Below are 19,307 nucleotides of genomic sequence, written 5' to 3'. Positions count from 1 at the left end.
GTTTGAAGCCATCCAAGCACGGGCAGTGGAGTGGGATGAAAGCCTTCAGAGCTGGTGTTTGCTTGTTCTCTGTGGGCTTGGAGCAATGGTAAAAAATCAGGTCAGACTAAACATAGAGCTCTGACTCAGCTAAAATTGAGGGTGATGTGTCCCAGTGACAGAGAAGCTGAGATACATCTCACTCTTTGTTTATGGAGCCATAAAATCATTAAGGTTTGGAAAGATCTCCAAGATCATCAAGAGGAGTCATTAGCCCAGCACTGCCCCATGTCCCCAGGTGCCACACCCACATGGCTTTTCAATATCTCCAGAGGGCTCAACCCCTGCCCTGGGCATCCTGTGCCAGGGTTAAACCTTTCCGTGAAGAAATTTTCCCTAATATCCAAACTAAATATCCCCTGGTGCACCTTGAGGCTGTTCCTTCTTGTCCTGTCCCTTGTCACTTGGGAGGAGAGCCACACCTGGCTGTCCCCTCCTGTCAGGGAGTTGTGCAGAGCCACAAGGTCCCCTCTGAGCCTCCTTTTCTCCAGGCTGAGCCCCTTTCCCAGCTCCCTCAGGAATTCTCCAGACCCTTCCCCAGCTCTGCTCCCTTCTCTGGGCTCACTCCAGCCCCTCCATGTCCTTCTTGTCATGAGGGGCCCAAAAGTGACCCCAGCGTTGGAGCTGTGGCCTCAGCAGTGCCCAGCACAGGGGACAATCCCTGCCCTGCTCCTGCTGGACACCCCATTCCTGATCCCATCCAAGTGCCCTTCCTGCACACCTGGGCACATCTGGGCACACCTGGGCACATCTGGGGTCACCTGGGCACACCTGGGCTCATGTCCAGCTGCTGTCACCAGCACCCCCAGCACCTTTTCCAGCCCCTCCGTCCTCAGCCTGAAGTTCTGCTTGGGGTTGTTGTGAGCATCCACCTTCCCTAAAAGCTCACAAGAAGTCAGCACCAGCACTACAAAATCCAGAATCTTCTGTATTTTGGTGTTTTAGCTGCTGGACACTCTTTCTTCAGTGTTTTAATAGATATATTTTCTTTTGGATTGTATGGCAAAAAAAAAAAAAAAAAAAAAGATAAAATTTTAAGGATTCTATGTATAATCCAGTTTACCTGAGCCTGTCACAAGCTCAGTTTTCAAAACAGAGCCTCATTTGTTTTTTAAAGGTGAGAAAACCAGTTACTCAAAAGTAAATATTGGGCCATTGAGGTGAATACACAATTATCTAATTCAGGCATGAGATTTTGGTGGAGGGAAGAAGTGGCAGTGAAGTACTTGCTAATGGGCTTGGTGTAAAATCTACTGCCTAAAATAAATTCCAATATATTGTGGAGCTGTAAAGTGTTTTGCCAGCCCTGATCAAAGTTAGAGTCGTACGAATTAATTTATAAATTGAAAACCAGAAGTATTTATAGATGTGAGATGAATTTGGCAAACGTTTAAGTCCAGAGAGTTAAAACTTCCCTTTGAAAAAGTCAGAATGTTTTGAAAACATTTCAATCTTTATTTTTCCAGCAAGTGTTCTGCAAATCTCTCACGCTTCCCCCCGTGCTTTTTTAAGGTTAAAATGAAATGGCAAGAAGCGCTGTAAATCAAAACAAAATAAATCTATGGTATTTCAGATGAGCCAAGATGAAATTTCCAAAGATCTATTTCCCTTTGGGGAAAAGAAATATTTGAGAATGAAGACAACTCCAAATGATTCCCCTACTTCTAGTGTTTGTATTTTTATTTATTTTTAATTTGACAAGAAAACCACATAATTACTTGTTTATACACTATTAATCAAGCCCATTCCTAACCTAAAGGAAATTAAAATTTGAAGCAGGCATGGCATGAAATAGGGAAGAGAGGACAGGTTAATGGGAAATTGTGAGATTAATTTAAGGTGTTAAATTATTTTATAATTTTAACCTAAATTTACATCAAACAATTGTTCCTTCAAAGGATTGCTGGACTTTTGGTCTTAAAACCTTGAGTGGCAAATATATGAACAGAGCAATAACTCACACATTTTGAAACAAGACAGGATTTTTAAATTTTTTATTTATTTTCTCTGCCTATTTCTGATAAAAATATATGATTATCCCAAAACCCTTAAGAGAGGACACCGAATTAATCACTTCCTACTGGCAGAGCTTTCTCCTGTGTCCTTGTGATCTGTTCCTGAAGTTCATCCCACTGATGTTTTTTTCCCACATTACATTTAACAGTGACAGGATAAACTCAAGCCAAGGCTTGGCTCTCTTGACATCTTTCCCTTCTCTCCACCTCTTTGCAGCTGGATTTCTGAAAAGTTTTCTGCCTGTTGAATTCCTTTTCCAGTCCAAAGGGATTGGAAAATTGGAAAAAAAGAGGTGGGGTTTGGAGCAGCCTCAGTTTCTGGCCATAGCAATGGTCAAGGTGTCCCCTCCAAGCTGAGAGTGTTGGTGACAAGGGGACACTGAGATATGTGTGAGCTTCCACTTCCTTTTTTTTTGGAGTAAAAAATCACCATTTCCACGTTTTATGATTGAGGCAGCTCATTAATTACACATTATGAGGAGTCCACGATTAATTACCTGAATTTATGGCCCCTGTTGTATTACAAACACAACTTGATCAGGGCTGACTGAGGAGAAACCACTCGAGAGGGGAAAAAGTCTGGTCACTGGGAATTTCCTGCTTTTCAGCTCCTTGATCTTCTCATCTGCATCAGAGATTCCATCCTTATTTGATTTGGGGTTTGTTGTGCTGTGAATTATTGTGAGATCCAGGAGGCAGGGGATAAACCATGGAGCACAGATCCCACTGCTGCTGGCATGAATATTAGAGCTGCTGCCTGCCTGCCCTGCATAGCTGCTGGTGCTGGTGGTTCCAGAGCATAAAGCAGCAGAATTGCTCCTGATCATCAGAAAATAAAGAAGTTGTGGGGAAATGGAGGGAAATGCTGATTTTTCAGCAGGCTCTGGGTTGCTCTAAAGCAATCATAAAATAAAGCTGGGTGCACATCTGTGCAGTGGTCCTGGAGAGCTCCAGCCTGTTCCAGGAGGCCATGAATGCCCAGGAATGTCTCCCTGAGGATGAGTTTTGCTCACTGTCTCTCTGTGCCCTCCCTGCAGGCGTCCAGCACCCGGCCCGAGTGCAGCATCATGCAGGAGATCGAGGAGGAGCGCAGCCAGTGCCTGGCAGAGCTCACCTGGGACAACCAGACCTCAGGTATGGCAACGCTCCCATCCCTCCCTGGCCAGCAAATCCACGTCCCCCAGCCCCACAGTGCCTTGCCCAGGTCGTTTCCCAGCCCTTCTGCTGCTGGAGCAAGGATTCCTCCAGCTGCTCTTCAGCAGGGAGGGAAATGGGTGTTTGCAAAGCACAGCTCAGTCAGCCAAGAGTTCCAGCAGCTCTGCAGCCTCCTGGCTGGGAAAGCCTAACTGAGGTGTTTCAGTGGGTTTAATCACTGTTGTCCACCTCTCTGAACTGGAATTTTACCAGTTTTTCCTTGGGAACTGAAAGCATGAAGTTCTTCCAGGCCTTGGATTACTTCAAAAGAAGTCATTGTGACCATCTCCTTTGATTGAACTGCCCTCCCTCCCCTAAAAGCTTCTTCTGTCCTTATGGTGAAGCAGAGGGTGCTCCAAGGCTGTGAAGTATTTCTGGAGTTGGGACAGGCAGCTGAGATCCTCTCCTTGTTCATGGAGCACTCACCATACTGAGAAATCTCCCTGGAAGGGTCTGTGCTCTCCTTAACCCTCTTCCTGCTTCGATGATCAGGAAAGGAGGAAGGTTTTGGTGCTGCCCCATCCCATCCCATCCCATCCCATCCCATCCCATCCCATCCCATCCCATCCCATCCCATCCCACCCCACCCTACCCTGTCCTGCAGCAGAGCTGTCAGAATCCCAAGTTAAGGCATCCAGTTGGATCTCTCCCACCCCAAATGCCTCTCTCAAGTTACCAGCCCTGTGTCTGTCAGTAAAAGGTGTGTCAGGACCCATGCTGGACTCCCAGGATCCAAAAAGAAGGGATCATTTTGCTGGGAAAAGGGCTGGGAAGATGAATCTCAAATCCTGCTTGAGTTTTGTATCCCTCCTGCAAAAAGAGGGAAAAGTGGAAGAGGAAACTCTCCATTGGCAAAGTTTGCAGCCAGGCCACAGACTGAGGGAACAGAATCCTGGGACAAGCTGATCCCAGGAGGAGCTTCACTGGATGCCAGGAAGGCTTTTGGCCCCTGCTTTTATCTACTGAGGGATGGTTTTCTTTGATTTGGAAGCTGTTTCAAGTGTCCCTGTACAGTTAAATGGAACCTTTTAACTGGATTCCAGTAAAGGGAGAACTCAGGCTGGATAAAAAAACCTTCATCTGAAAGCCAGCTAAATGCTTCATTTCATTTTCATGGATATTTAAAGGAATTCAATTAAATACAGTACATTAAAGGGAGAAGAATAAATAGTTGAAGTGATAATAATACTTCTCTGCTTTTCCAAAATGATTTTTCTCATTGGAAAATTTAATCCAAACCAGCTTTTTTGTTGTTTTTTTTCAACAACAGAACTAAACCAGTGCAAGTTTTTCCCAATTCTGAAGTTAAGACACATAGCCATGCTGCAAGTCATTAATGCCCAAAGCAAATACATGAAAATCCTTTGGAGGCTTTTTTTCCTGATGGAATGCTGAAACATTGGGCTGGGATAAATCTGCATTTCCACCAGTCACTACTGATGAATTGGACAAATTCAGAAATTGCAGTTTTGGGCATAGGAAAATGGTTTTGTCCATGGAGACAGTACTGGAACTGGAGTGAGAGGACAGGGGGGAATGGCTTCAGACAGAAGGAGGGTGGGTTTAGATAAGATATTGGGAAGGAATTCTTCCCTGTGGGGCCCTGGCACAGGGTGCCCAGAGAAGCTGCTGCTGCCCCTGGATCACTGGAAGTGTCCAAGGCCAGGTTGGACAGGGCTTGGATCACCCTGGGATGGTGGAAGGTGTCCCTGCCCATGGCAGGGGATTGGAATGATGACTGAGATGATTTTAAGGTCCCTTCCTTTGTGGGAAGCAGTTGGCATCCATTCACCCCAAAACATCAGCAGGTATTCAGGAGCTCAATACCTGACCTTATTATCCAGACACTCACAACTGCCCTGGAGGCAACAGGAAAAATCAGAATTGTTGTCTCTTAGATGTGTGACTGTGGATGAGTGTATGGAGAGCTCTGTTGTGTGCTGTGTGGACAGACAGTTTCCAAGTGCTGACACAGGATGTGTTTCCCCTTCAGAATGTTCACAGCATGTGAGCACAAGTAGGTCAAAGATGTTTTTCTGGAGTGGGGATCCATAACTCAATAAATGTGGCTGAGCTGTAAAACCAAACTTTGAACTTTGACGGTTGGGGATGAGGGGGAAGTTTGTTGGAGAGAAATCTCCTGGAGATGATGATATGAGATCACGTGAAGGTGATGACTGCTTCATCTCAGTCTTGCTGGAAAGAGAAATCCAAGTAAAACTCTGAGGAAAAACATGATTTTAACCCAGTTCCATCCCCCAGAACAGGAGGATGGAAAGCAATGGAGGCTCCCTGTGCTCTGCAGTGTAAAACTTTGATTTATGGCCAGGTGGTTGTGTTGCCTTTTCAGGAACAGGAGAATCACTGGAGGGTTAACGAGTGATTCGTTATCCTTTCTAATCAAATGAGTGGAAATAAACACAGTGCCTCAGTACATTCTGGAAGGAAAGCTTTGTTTAGGAGCCATTATCAATTGTATTGATCAGAGGGGCTTAATCACAGCTGTAATTTGATGTGTCAGACAGATCAGTCACTTGTTAAGAGCCCTTGATGGTGATGCTGAGGTTGATCACTGGCTCAGGTAAAGCAGGTAGATTTCCACTGATAAACAATAACATCCTTCTTAAGCCTCTTTTTTTTTTGTCTTCAAACACCCACCCCTTCCTCACAGGGGCTGAACGTGCATGAAATCCAGGTTTCTTTACAGATTAAACTTAATCCATCCCTGGAAGTGTCCAAGGCCAGGTTGGACAGGGCTTGAAGCAGCCTGGGACAGTGGAAGGTGTCCCTGCCCATGGCAGGGGGGTGGAAGGAGATGATCCATGTGAATCCCTCTATTCCCTGCTGGGAGTGTGATTCAATATCTGAATTCACCCATATTTGAGGAGGCTTGACCATTGGACTCGATAATTTTAAAGGTGTCTTCCAACCCTGATGATTCTGTGATTCTACACCCCAGGGCTCACTAAATATTGCCCAAGTCTGAGGAGGAGAAGTTTGTTTCGTTTGTTTTCCAGCACAGGAAAGGCTGCAGAGGATGCAGTGAAGGGGGAAACCCCCAGGGAAAAGCGGTTGAAGCTGGCAGCGTGTACAGAGGAGAACCAAACGGCTGAGAGATCAAAGTCTGGGCTTTTCAGGAAGTTTTTAACCCTCAGAGGACACCGAGCAGCCTCTCTGCAGGTCTGCAGGAAGGAGAGCTTTATGGATTTTGTGGCAGAGCCTGCCCGGTTTCTGGAAGGGTGTGTGGGATGTGCAGCACAGGGCTGGCCTTGCACTCCTCTGTCCTGGTGTTCTTTAACTCAGTGCTGAAATTACATCAAATGACACCTGATTCAAACACAGGGGTGGATTCTTTGCCATTAAAATCAGGAGTAGGCAGACAGAGACCAGATTTACCTGGGCAGCCACGGCATGGGAATGACTTTTGGCAAGGGATTTTCATTGCTTTTGGGTATCCCTGGTGTGTCCTGGCCAGGTGGAGGCAGCTCTTTCAGGATGTGAGGAATCCTGTTCAGATTGTCTTGACTGCTGTCAAAATCTTTAAAATGAGGAGAATCTTAGTGAGCATCTCAGGTGTGCAGGAAAGAACCCCACATTTCACAGATAATCTCTGTGCTGGTGTTCCCTGGCTTGGAGGGGATTTGGCCAGATGAGGTGAAATCATGGCAGAGGGGTTGGGCAAGATGACCTTTAAAGGTCCCTTTCAACCCAAACTATTCCATGATTCTGTATTCCAGAAGGGAGGAATGCAATCCCAGCCTCAGTGAAAATTGGGATTTAGCTCCAGATGCTTTTCCAGCTGGGACATATGTGTGCACCACGGTGGCTGCTCAGCTGGGAATGAAGGGTTGGGATAAAGGGTTTTGCTTCCCAGACTCACAGACAGAGGAAAATCCCTCTCTGTGAGGTGTGGCTGAGCTCCTGAAGGCTGCAAGGCAGGAATCACCACTTCTCTGCTTCCTGCTGACTTTCACTTGCCTCTTTTATGTCACGGTCCCAGAGCACAGAGCAATATTTCTGTTTGTTTTTGAGAAATTATTTCTATTTGTTTTTGAGAAAGCTTCGCTTCTCCATGGTTGTAATTTACAAACAGTTCAGCTTAAACTGGAGCACACAAATGAAATGATAATAAATAAAAAAAGTAGCCCTCTCTTTGTTAAAAGGGCAGGAAAATCAATCAGGTCTAGGTCGGCTGGCTCAGCTCATTATCTGTTTATCCCATTATTGCTAATTAATTTGCTCTGCAATCAGACACTCTTTCAGAAGCAGGAGAGTTATTTAGGAATAACAGCTGAATAAGGAACCATGTCTGGGTGGGATGAGCAGCTCTGGAGACCAAGAGCTGTGCAGGGAATCACAGAATCATGGAGTGGTTTGGGTTGGAAAGGACCTTAAAGGGACCTTAAAGCTCATTCAGTGCCACCCCTGCCATGGGCAGGGACACCTTTCACTGTCCCAGGCTGTCCCAAGCCCCATCCAGCCTGCCCTGATACCCCTAGTCCTTCAACACTGCACTTTTTTGTTTGCTCTCCAGCCCTGTCTGTCTTGAATAAACAGAATAAACCCCCCCCAAAAAGTCTGAAAAATGGAAAACACGGGGAAAAACAGTGCAATTCCCCCTCCCAATGCCTGTTCACTTCTGCTTAACTTGCACATGCCTCACACTTGTGAGACAGAGATGAGTCCTGCAAGCTCAGCATCACCATTGTCACATGAAAAAAAAATCCAGGTGGGAAATGGCCCATGCTGTTTAAACTCTATTGCTTTTGCTGTTTTGTGGAGGCTGGCTTGAAAAAAACAAATTTGGAGCCTGGGGGGGTCTCTGTCAGTTCCCCCTGAAGAAGTCAAAGCAAATTTGATGGGAGGAGAAGCAGTGAACATATGGAAATTAAAAATCAAGCTGGAAAAAAACATTGATGAAGTTTAAATTAGGATCCTGTTTATTCATCACCATCTGTTTATAGTGCAGCAAGATAAGAAATAATTAATAGTTTCTTGCTTGGAAAAGTTCAAGTGAATTCTCACCTCCCAGTTACATAAGCCCTCTTGGGGCAGATGAGGTGTCAGTGGGATTTGTGGGACAATCCTGTTCTCAGCAGCTCTCCAGGTGCTGGAACAGGCACCGTGTGTTTGATCCAGCTCAGGAACTCCAGAAAGTGCCCAAAGTAGGGTGGGGAAAACTGTGGATGTGGCATTTGAGAACGTGAATCAGTGGGGAACGTGGTGGGGCTGGGTTGGTGGCTGATTTTAGTGACCTTGTGGGTCTTTCCCAACCTCAAAGATTCTGTGATTCTGTCATTTCAGAGCTGTGCAGAGCTCTCATAAGTCTTGTGCCATATTCATCAGCCTCTTAAAAAATCCTGGGACAACAGGAATATCATTAAATGGTAGCTGTTGGTCTGCTAAACCAAACCCTTAATCAAACCTCTATCAATACACTCAAAAAAAACCAGTTTAGCACAGCCTAAAATATGTTTGATCTTGATGGTCTCTCTAAAGGCAAAAGGACCTGCTGGACTTTTTGCCAGGTTCTCTTTTATTAAATTTTAATTTACTTTTTTTCCTATTGCTCCAGCCTAGGTGATACAAAGGGCCTCAGAGATTCATTCTTGCTCTGACCAGCAGCACTGGGCAACTCCCAGATGTGACATCAGTGCCCTCCATTCCTTGGCAGGGTGGCCTCTCCTACAACAGTAAAAAACAGTAGAAGGGACATCAAGACCTTAAACCCCAGACTCTCATGTAGGATAAGTACCAAAGTCAAGCTCATTTTTATTTAAGAGGGATTTTTCTCCCAGTTCTTTGGCAATGGTCATGATACACAGTAGTGTATAATCCACATTTGGACATCCTTCCAAATGTTCTTCCTTCACCATTCCCTCATCTCTCTGGGACTCTTCCCAAAGAGTCCCTTCATGCTGCAGCTCTTACAGAGGTGCAGCCACTCCCTGGAAACTCAAAATAAAGAAATCTGCCATGGGTTTTTCAGAGGAGAACCTTTGCAGACTCTGCTGTGGAAGCTGGCACCTGAAACACCAAACTTTGGTATTGGCTGCTGTGATCCAGCCTGAAGCCAGTGCTGTTTTTCCAGATCAGGAGTTTCTGAGGAAGCAGCAATCACCAAAATTTTCCCTAAAAATGGTTCTTTTCCTGTCCATCCTTGCTCCACTGCCCACCTCTCCAGTGAGCTCTGCTAATTCCCAGTTGAGTTTTGGGGATGTGAATTAGTGGTGAAAACGGTGGTGCTGGGTTAACTCTTGGTCTCAATGGCTTTAAAATGTTTTTCCAACCTCAACAATTCCATGTTTCCAACAGTTGGTGCCACAGTTGCTTGTCTGAGCCCACCCACCCCCCTTAAGTGCCAAACACCCACCAAAACCAGGATGAAATTCCAGCACGGACCCACAGCACCTCATCACTCCTCCCTGTGGAGCTAAGAGCTGATTTTTGCCTTGACCTCACCTTTCCACAGATATTAAGATATTCCAACTCTGTTTTCTGCCTTAAAACACTTCAGGGGTGGAGGTTTTGCTTTGGATTTCCCTGTTGCTGGCTCCTGGCTGGAAGCTCTCTAGCAAGCAGCAGGGTTTGTTTGACTTGGGAACAGCTGTCCCAGGGTTTGTCAGGATTAGCAGGCACTCAGTGGACAGAAATTTGTGTTGGAAAAGGCATTATAGTTTGGAGAATGTGTCACACTTTTAAATGCCAGCAGAGGTTTTGCTTTTTTGTTTTTTTTTTTTTTCTTTTAATATGATGGGATAATAAAAGATGAGCTAATAGATAAATGCACGCAGCCTTAGCTGAGCAAAGGTTATAGAAATAAGGAGAAAGTGCCATTGCTGGAGACCAATGGAAAATAAATTCCAAGTATTTTCAGAGCTCTGGGTAATGGCTCAGGTTAAAGCCATGTATGCAGAGGTTTTGTTTCTGACAGCAGCTTGTGTTTGTCCCTCTCACATCCCATGAGATTTCTGTTAAAAAATCTCTCCTTCCTCATCTTTACTTTTTGTTTTTCTGTTAATATTGACTGGATCAGAGCACTTTTATGATCTGCCCTTTTTACCTGGGATAAGTACATTGGAGAATATTGCACACAATGTAAGTGATGTTGGAAAAAGCATTTCTAGAGGTTGAGCCACGTCTCCTTCTGGAGATGCCAATATGGGAAAAACCATCTAGGAAGGAACCTAAATTCAAAGTCTGATCCTCTAGAAATCCAGTTGTCTACAACTCCTGGAAGAGCAGAGGGATGTGAGTGAGGAAAGCCTGGAATAATCCTTGAAGCATGCTCTGTGTCAGAGCACTGGAGATCTTGTTCAGAGGCTGCTGAGGAGATAAGTCATGTTCTGGCAACCCCTCATCTTAAATCTTGGATCTTTTCTTTCAGTTTACATGTTGTGGAGTTAGGCAGAAGGGCTCAGCTCACAAATTTGATTTATGAAAAGGAGGGATTAAAAAAGCCAAGTGTTTATTTAGCTTGTTGGTTAGAAAAGGCTAAAAGATTACAAACATTTTTAAAACAAAATTGTTTCCTAATAGATGTTGTTCATGGAAAATCTCATAGGATTTTAATGCTTCAAAATCACCCTCCAGCAACAGTCATTGGTGATTTCCTTCATGCTGATAAGAATGATTCAGTCTGGGGCTTTGCAGTGAGGTTTCCTTCATATGTCTTTGAGTCAAATTCCTGCAAACATTTGGGAAGAAAGTTATTTTTTTAAATATATTCCTGTTGAGTGCTTGGACAGCTTCTACTTGCAGAAGTGTAAACCAGGTTTTAGATAATTAATGGTGTTCTTATTACAGAATCATGGAGTTGTTAAAGGGTGGAAAAGACCTTTATGATTATCAAGTCCAGCTTGTGGGAAAAATGAGATCACAGACTTGACACCGATATTGAGGCAAAGTCCAAAGCAAACTCTTTTCACTTATGCTGAATTTTGGGATCCTTTTTTGCCCAATCCCTTTCCTGCTGAATTGGAGCTACAAAGGATGCTGGAGTGTGAGTGGGATTGGGGACAGGAGGGCACAGCAGTGACTTTTCCAGGGAAGACAGGGAGGATGCATTTAGTGAAACACCAAAGCCAAGCTAACCCCAGTCAAACCCAATCTGTCAGAGAAAAATAGAATAAAACTCTACTCTGCAAGCCCAGGGCAGGATGGGGTAGAATTAAACCCACCAAAGAAACGAGGGAGAAATGATAGCAAGCTGTTTCCATGCTGGAAGCTACTAAATAGGCTGGGACACTTCAGCTTGAAAAAGAGATGCCCGAGGAGGGATATTAAAGAGGATTTTATGGCTTTTCTCCCCAGGGAAAGGGATATTGTGGTTAGGCTGTGAATATTTCTGTCTTTGTAAAAGAACTGAGCAATTCCTAGTGAAACCAGCAATGAGCAGGTTCAAAGTGAATTCAGAAAAGGGTATAATTTTTCTGTCAGTGGACACTTAAACCGTGCAATGCCTTGGCACAAGAGGTTGTGAATTCTAAAAATTATCCTGGATTCAGAATCAAACTCAAATTGCATTTAACTTACAAGATTTATGGAAGAAAAATAATCTATCTAGGATATTTTTTATGATTTCATACAACTTTTAAATAGGAAATTATCCCTCATTTGGGAGGTCTGTGCTGTCTGGAGTCTGTGGTGGCAGTAGTGACTCAAGGTTCATGGTGGGTTTTCCTCCACTGGGATTAAATTCAAACTGCCTGGGCTGTGCTGAGCTAGGGATTGTTGCAGGCACCATCTTTTGGAGCCTGTTTCCTTCAATCAGGCAAAAAATCAGTGCTCATCTGGGACAGGGAGATTGATGCAGTGATAATTGGTTGTAATGAGATGCTTGTAACAGGCAAGCCACGGGTGAGCAGCAAGGCTGGGCTTGTCAGGGGGACAATAAATGTCATCCCACGGCTGTTTACAGTCCTGAGAGCTTGGAAACTGCCTGCTGGTATGAAATTGGAGTGAAAATGAGATTTTATTGCAGCACACCAGGCTGTGATGGTGCCCTGGGATAGCTCAGCCTGGCTTAACTGAGCTGTGCCTTTGCCTTGCTGTTATCCCTGTGGGTACTGGGATACTCCTGAAATAGCCCAGCTGTCAAATGGGCATCTCTGCATCTGAACAGGGATTCTAGGAGAAAAAGGGGTGGAGATGTCTTTCAGAAGAGACCTGGAGTGACCTCCCCTACATTAGAGAGAATTTGCTGTGAGAATTTGGGGGGTGGAGTTTGGTCAAAGGTTGGTTTTGCTGCCCTTGGAGGTCTTTTCCAACCTTAATGATTCCATGATGCAGTGAAAGACTGATGTGCTGGAAGGGTTTTTCCCTGAACTGGGAGTTCACCTGGCTTCAGAGAGTGCCTGGTACCAGCCTGCTGCTGTTCATTTCCTTCCTCAGCCAAACCAAGTCCTATCTCAGGGCTGTGCCAAAGCTCTGGAATTCATCTTTATTCATGAGGGAGAGTTCTTCTCTGCTGCTTCCTAGATAAGCTTTGACCACGATTTGCTGTAAGTGTAGATATGACTCCAATAAATGGGTTTTTATGCTCCAGCCTGCCAGTTCTGCAAACCAGTGTGCCTCGTGAGAATTGGCCTGCTTTGTGTTTATTAACCTTTTAAAGGAGAGGAAATGAGAGCTCTGATCCACTTTTAGCAGAGACAGTGGGAAAGGTGTGCTGGGGCCTCCTAATGCTGAAATATTGGGCTGGGATAAATCTGCATTTCCACCAGTCACTACTGATGAATTGGACTGATTCAGAAATTGCAGTTTTGGGCATAGGAAGATGGTTTTGTCCATGGAGACAGTACTGGAACTGGAGTGAGAGGACAAGGGGGAATGGCTTCAAACTGAAGGAGGGTGGGTTTAGATGAGATATAAGGAAGAAATTGTTCCCTATAAAGGCAGTGATGCCCTGGCACAGGGTGCCCAGAGAAGCTGCTGCTGCCCCTGGATCCCTGGAGTGTTCCAGCCCAGGTTGGATGGGGCTTGGATCACCCTGGGACAGTGGAAGATGTCCCTGCCCATGGCAGGGGATTGGAATGATGACTGAGATGAATTTAAGGTCCCTTCCTTTGTGGGAAGCAGTTGGCTTCCATTTACCCCAAAACATCAGCAGGTATTTAGGAGCTCACTGGTGTCACTGGTCCTCAGCTACTTCTGAGCCAGAACCTCTCAGAGGAGGGCTCTGAGTGAGGCTGGTGCAGCCCTTGGCTTGCATGGGGAGTATTTGGCTTGCAGAGAGGAAGGCTGAGCTGCTGGATAGAAGGATCTGAGCTCCAGCTACTTTAGAAGCATGAAGGATTTTTCCCTGCAGCCCTGCAGAAGAAAATATTCAGCTCCAGAGAGCACTTCATGGGCTGGCAAGGAAGGGCAAAGCTGAGGGTGTGAAAGTCACACAAGTTAAAATAATTAAAATTGGAAAAAAACAAAAAACCCTCTTCTTTTAAAAAAAATATATATTTAGTTTTTTAAAGCTTATTTTTATAATGACAAGAGTTTAAAGACTGCACCTGAGACACCCAGAGAGGTGGTGAGTGCTGCTGGCTTGGAAAAGCCACACACTTATTTTTATACAGCTCCTCCAGATTCACCTGGGATCCTTCCCACTGCCCTTGGCAGTGTGTATCCCGTGGATTTTTGGGACAGGCACGTGAGCAGAGCAATTCTTTTGATGGAAGTGGAGAGTAGGAGTGTTTTAACTCATTGGCACTTGCTGCACTGGGTGAGGAGTGATAAATACCTTTGCATCCTCCCTGCAGGCGCTGAGTGCAAGGTAGAAGACAACATTTATAATTAATTAATGAGGAAGCACTTATCAACCCCCAAACATGACATGATCAGGCCAAACTTGTCATCTTTGCTAAACCAAGTGATGCCAGAGGGAAGAGAGGGATTTCTTTCTTTTAAGGTACAGTGCAGCTGCTTCTGCCCCCATACAGTTTTTTTGCCTGCCAACCTCTCAATCCCAGCAGTTTTCTAGGATAAAGTCTATCAGTTTGGGAGGAAGAAAAGCAGTTTCTGGAAGGCTCTTTCATAAAGGTTGGCTGTGTGCTGGGTCAGGTGAAAAGGCACAAAGTTTTACTTGAAGTTGTGATGGGGTGATTACAGCATGGGACTGTGCATGCAAAGCATTTTGCAGGTATCAATCTCCAATTGTTCCAGCTCTTTAAACTCAGTTATTCTTTTCTGCTCACTAAATATTACTGATTTTCCTGAACTGCAGATAATTAGTACAAGAAAGACACAGACCTGTTAGAAGCTGTGGCTGCCCCTGGATCCCTGGAAGTGCCCAAGGCCAGGTTGGATGGGGCTTGGAGCAGCCTGGGACAGTGGCAGGGGGTTGGAATGAAATGTTCCTTAGGGCCCATTCCAACCCAAACCATTCCAAGATTCACTGATCCTGTGGTGACAGGCACTGCCAGCCAGAATTCTGGCTTCCATTGCCTTCTTTATTTATTGCAGAAATATTTTCAGCATGCCTGGGGCAGCAATGAGGAAGATGGGTGTTGTAAGAGCTAATGGGCAGGTACAAGGTGTGTTTACAGAAGCAATGATTTGTAAAAATACACTTTATGTGCCTTGCAAGGCCAGTTTCACTTTCTTTTAATCAGGAAAAAAAAAAAAGCTTTTGATACAAAAATGAGCACCTAAAAGCTTTCTTCACACATCACAGGTGGTGCTGAAAAATGTCAACGGGGAAAAAGATACAGATCACCTAAACTCTCAGAGTGCATAATTCAGGGCATTTAAAAAGCCATCTGATGCTATCAGATAGCTTTTATTTTGTATTATAACCTATCATGAGGTAATGGCTGCACTCTAATTTATTGCAGCTGGTGGAGGAAAAGATTGTAGAACGTGAAATATTCCATCATGGAATCATTTTCCTTGGAATCTTTAATATCCTGACACTTTTAGAGCTGCTGGCTGTTTGGTGGGAGATAAGTGTGAGGCTGTGAGAGCTGAGTTGGGCACTTGATACAAGGACCTGAAACCTGACTTTTAATGAACTCTGCAGGAGAGCTGGGTGAAGGAGATTCCATCAGTTATTCCATTTTTCAGGCTCAGATAAACTCAGCTCAGGACTTGATTTGAAAAGTTCAGTTTGTTCATGAAAGAAGAGAGGAGAAAAAAAAGCCTGTAAAATCACTTTGAAAGCGAGCTAAGGGCTCTTTTTCAGCTTCAAAGCATTTCTGAGTGCTCCCTATTGATCTGAGACACATCTGCACAGGCTGGGGACGAGAGCAGCCCTTTCCTCAGCTCAAGGAGTAAAAGATGATTTAAAGGAGGAATTTCAGAGCAGGGTGTAATTACCTGACAGGGGTTTTCATAGTTGCCTTTGCTGGCACGTGAGAATATTTCCTCAACATTTTCTCACCACTTTGTTCTTCACATCCCAGTGTCTCTGCTGTGGGGCTGTTGATCTCAACAGTGTGTGTGAGTCACATTTGGGGGAGTGTTTCCATCTAATGGGGTGTGACAAATAACTCAGAGCACAGGTGCTGCAAAAGGGAGCTCTGCTGACAACCATGGGCTGTGATGGGAAAGTGAAGCCACGAGAGAATTGTTTTTTCTTCTTGTGGAAAAGTCCCTATGGCCTGACAAGGGGAGACTCCTCTCCATAGAGTGACCTGAAAAAGATTATTTAAGTTGGTGACTGACTGAAGTGTTTCTGTATGATGTTGTTAAGAAAGACAACAAGGTGTAGGAGAGGGGAGGAGAGAGGTCTAAAGGTTTTATTTTGAATTTATTATTTCTTGATGTTGTTAATCAAGTTTTTCTTTACACCCTTTGTATTTTTAAGCCTGCCTTGCTTTTGCTCCTAATCCTATTTTACAGCAAAAAATAAGTATATTAAAATTAGCAAATCTAAACTACTACACCATCCATCTCACCCAGGCAGCAACTGAAGTGCCTGGCTGTTGGAAATATAAAGCAAGGGGGAAAATGTCAAAATTCTGCTAAGAACTCTGAAATGGAAACATATCAATGTAAAAATGTGATTGATTCCTGGGTTTTTATTTTATTTTTAATTCAGATCTGCCAACTCCTCTTGGATTCAGCGTTAATGTTACGTGATCCAACAATGCAGCATACTTGGGGTATTATTAATGCCTTTTGAGAAATAAAAGGGCAAAATCAGAACATTATACATCTGTGGAAAGGACATGGCATTTTTTTTCTTTCCACTAAAGCTTTTATTCTACTCAGAAAAATCTTCAGCAAGGCCTCACTTTGACAAAACTCTGTGTTTCCTCCCTGTGTTGGTTATTCCTTCATTCCTGGCTTGGATAGCTCAGGATGTGCCACCAGGGATCATCTCCTGGCCCCAGCACTGTCCCTGCTCAGCCTCCAGCAGTGTTTTGTGCCTTTTCCCTTTTTAAGAAGGAAACTGCTTCTGGTGAAGGGATTTTGGTCCTTAATCCCTTGTTTGTCCTCTGCGTCCCCTTCCTGCTGTGAGAGCTGCACAATTGTTGCAATGGGAAGAAAAAGGTGATGGAATTTGGAGGAAACTGAGGAGGAATGTCTCACAGGTTCAGATCAGGTGTATTAGTACAACAGGAAATGACAAAGGCAAGGAAGAGATAGATTTAATTAGTAATTTCTGCCTTTTTAATCTAGTAGAAGACACTATTCTTGTATCAAGCCTGATTAGTCTCTTTTTTTTGCCCTTATCTGCTGTTCTTTCAGTACTGATTTCTGGAAAATTACAGTGCTGACTTTTAGGGACTGGGGGAGGTAAAATCTGTGTATTTAAAGGAAATATTTCCATGGGGTTTCATTCCAAAAGGTGCCTGTGCCGGGCTGAGGGGCTCTACACGGCTTTGCAGAGCTGCTCTGCTGCATCCAGCACTCCTGAGTGCTCCACCATCTGCTTTTTTCTCTCCCCCAGGCTGCAGGAGGCAGTGGGACAACATCACGTGCTGGCCTGAGGCAGAGGTGGGAGAAGTCGTGGTACGGCCATGCCCCAAGTACTTCAGGTTCCTGACCTCCTTCCTGGGTAAGCAAATGTCTTGGTTTGAAAGACAGGTGTCTGCCAAGAAAGGCAGGAGATTCTTTTTAAAATGGAGAATGTCAACCCCCTCCCTCCAAATTATTATAATTTGGAAATTAAGGGGCTCTCAGGCAAAGATATGGGAATGGGAATAACAGTTCTTTACTAGGAAAATTAAAATAGAAATACAGAATTACAGAGAACAAACGCAAAGCAGTGTCAGAGTGAGAATCCAAGGTGCCCCCGTCAGTCAGTCAGGGTTGGTGCAGTCCCATTCCATGGTGGCTGCATCCTCCTGCAGTGACAGATGTGGTTCTGCTGGAGCAGGGCTCCTGCACAAGGTGCAGTTTTCCTCCAAAGCTCCAGTGATGATGTGGAAAGGTCTGGTTTTCCTCTGGGATCCAGTGGGAAAAGGCTGCTCTGATGTTCCAAATTTGAGATTTTATCTAGGTAGGAAATGTTTGACTCCTCCCCCTGGGTGGAGCATCTCCCAGTGGGATGATGGAATTTTATCAGTCATGCACTGGGACTGCATGGCCATGAACAGGAGAGATCTCCTGGAGGGAGGATGGGCTGTGGAAAGGATAAAGAACACTGCCCCACATGGTTTTTAACAGCTGGCCCATTAGCAGAGAATATCTCCCAGAGAGATCAGGATCACTGCCCCAGCTGATTTCAACAGATGGTGACAGGATACAAACTTTTGGTCACATCCTGTATTGCAACCTAAGACAGCAAATCCCAAACTATCTCCACAGCTTCACTGCCAGTGGGGTTTCTCATCATCCACAGGGGGAACATCTCAATAAGGAGGGAGAAACCAGCTCTTAGTCTGAGGTAAAGGAGGTGTCCAAGCCATACATGAATTCCCAAACATCAAAACATCCTCCCTGCACTTGCAGCACCACTGCTGTGGATGCAAAAATGGCTCCTGGTGAAATCCAATAATATGGATGTTGTGCAGTGAAAATTGAATCAACCCACGGAACCGCTGTGTTTGTTGTGCAAAATGAGCAGTTTAGTACAATCATTAATTAAGTCTCTGACAGAAAATAAACAAGCTGGAACTGTACATAATAAAGTTTTTGGGTTTTTTCCTGCTGGAATGACAAATATGGCCACAGGCCAAGGAATTAACCTGCCAAATAATGGGCAGGGGAGATTAATGGAGGAGGTGGCTTAACTCACTGTTCAGGGTGTTCTGAGAAGCTTTAGTTTAAAACTCAGGTCTCAAGGGGCCATGCAGCAACAGGGATGATTGTATCTCCTGGTAGTTTTTAGTTATTTCTCACTATTTTTATTATAGAAGCCCTGCAGGCCTTAACAGAGAATTAAGTTCTTTTGCACTGGAGATCCTGCATTGAGCTCCATTTTTAAAGCCTTGTAGGCAAACACACAGGATAGATTAAAAATGGGGGTAGGAATGAACATTAGGAATGAACAATATCATCCCTGTTCAACAGGCCTGGGCACTGCACTCATTAACCAGCATGTGCTGGTTACATCCCTTGCCCAAGGCCACACCAAAATTCTTTGCAGGCACAGAGGGGAAATTTAAAATTCCTGATCCTAGCACTGACTTCCTCGTTTCCAAAATTCCCTGGGAGCTCATCACTCCTGTCCCAACACCCAGGGAGAGAAGGCAGAAGCTGCTGTGAGTTCACATCTTGCAGGACAAGACCCCTGTGCATTTGAAATAATTTCCTGCTGTTCCTGCTCTGTGCCCTCCCCTGAGCTCAGCATTCACTCACTGGGTTTTATATACCAGCAAAGTTACTAAAACACAAAGAAATATCTCTGAAAAACACTTTCTAGTACATCATACCACTAGAGCAATGAGGAAAATATTGTGTATATTTGATTATATATAGAGGTCAAGCACTGGAACAGGGTCTCCAGGGAAGTGGTGGATTCATTGTCCAGGGAAGTGTTCAAAATAGGAACATGGTTTAGTGTGGACCTGGCAGTGTTGGACTTGATGTTCTTAGAGGTCTTTTTAAACCTCAATGACTCTAAGATTCCATTTTATATGTATATATATTTTTTTTTTCCTTTTAAATCATTGGGAC

At 44.5% G+C, this 19,307-nt stretch overlaps 1 protein-coding gene across 1 annotated transcript in view; it reads left to right on the top strand.

The window, feature by feature from the left end:
* The window catches only part of VIPR1 (vasoactive intestinal peptide receptor 1), a 97,295-nt gene that overhangs the window by 34,535 nt on the left and 43,453 nt on the right, over window positions 1-19,307 (top strand). Inside the window, exons 2-3 of the mRNA XM_014873698.2 lie at window positions 3,092-3,188; window positions 17,137-17,244. Coding sequence (XP_014729184.2) covers window positions 3,092-3,188; window positions 17,137-17,244 — 205 coding nt within the window. The remainder of the gene's footprint in view (window positions 1-3,091; window positions 3,189-17,136; window positions 17,245-19,307) is intronic.

The sequence above is a fragment of the Sturnus vulgaris genome, chromosome 1 (genome assembly GCF_052056855.1).
Source record: "Sturnus vulgaris isolate bStuVul1 chromosome 1, bStuVul1.hap1, whole genome shotgun sequence".
Taxonomy (NCBI): Eukaryota; Metazoa; Chordata; class Aves; order Passeriformes; family Sturnidae; genus Sturnus; species Sturnus vulgaris.
The sequence above is the reverse complement of the archived record's forward strand: the minus strand, read 5'-3'. Positions and strand labels throughout refer to the sequence as shown.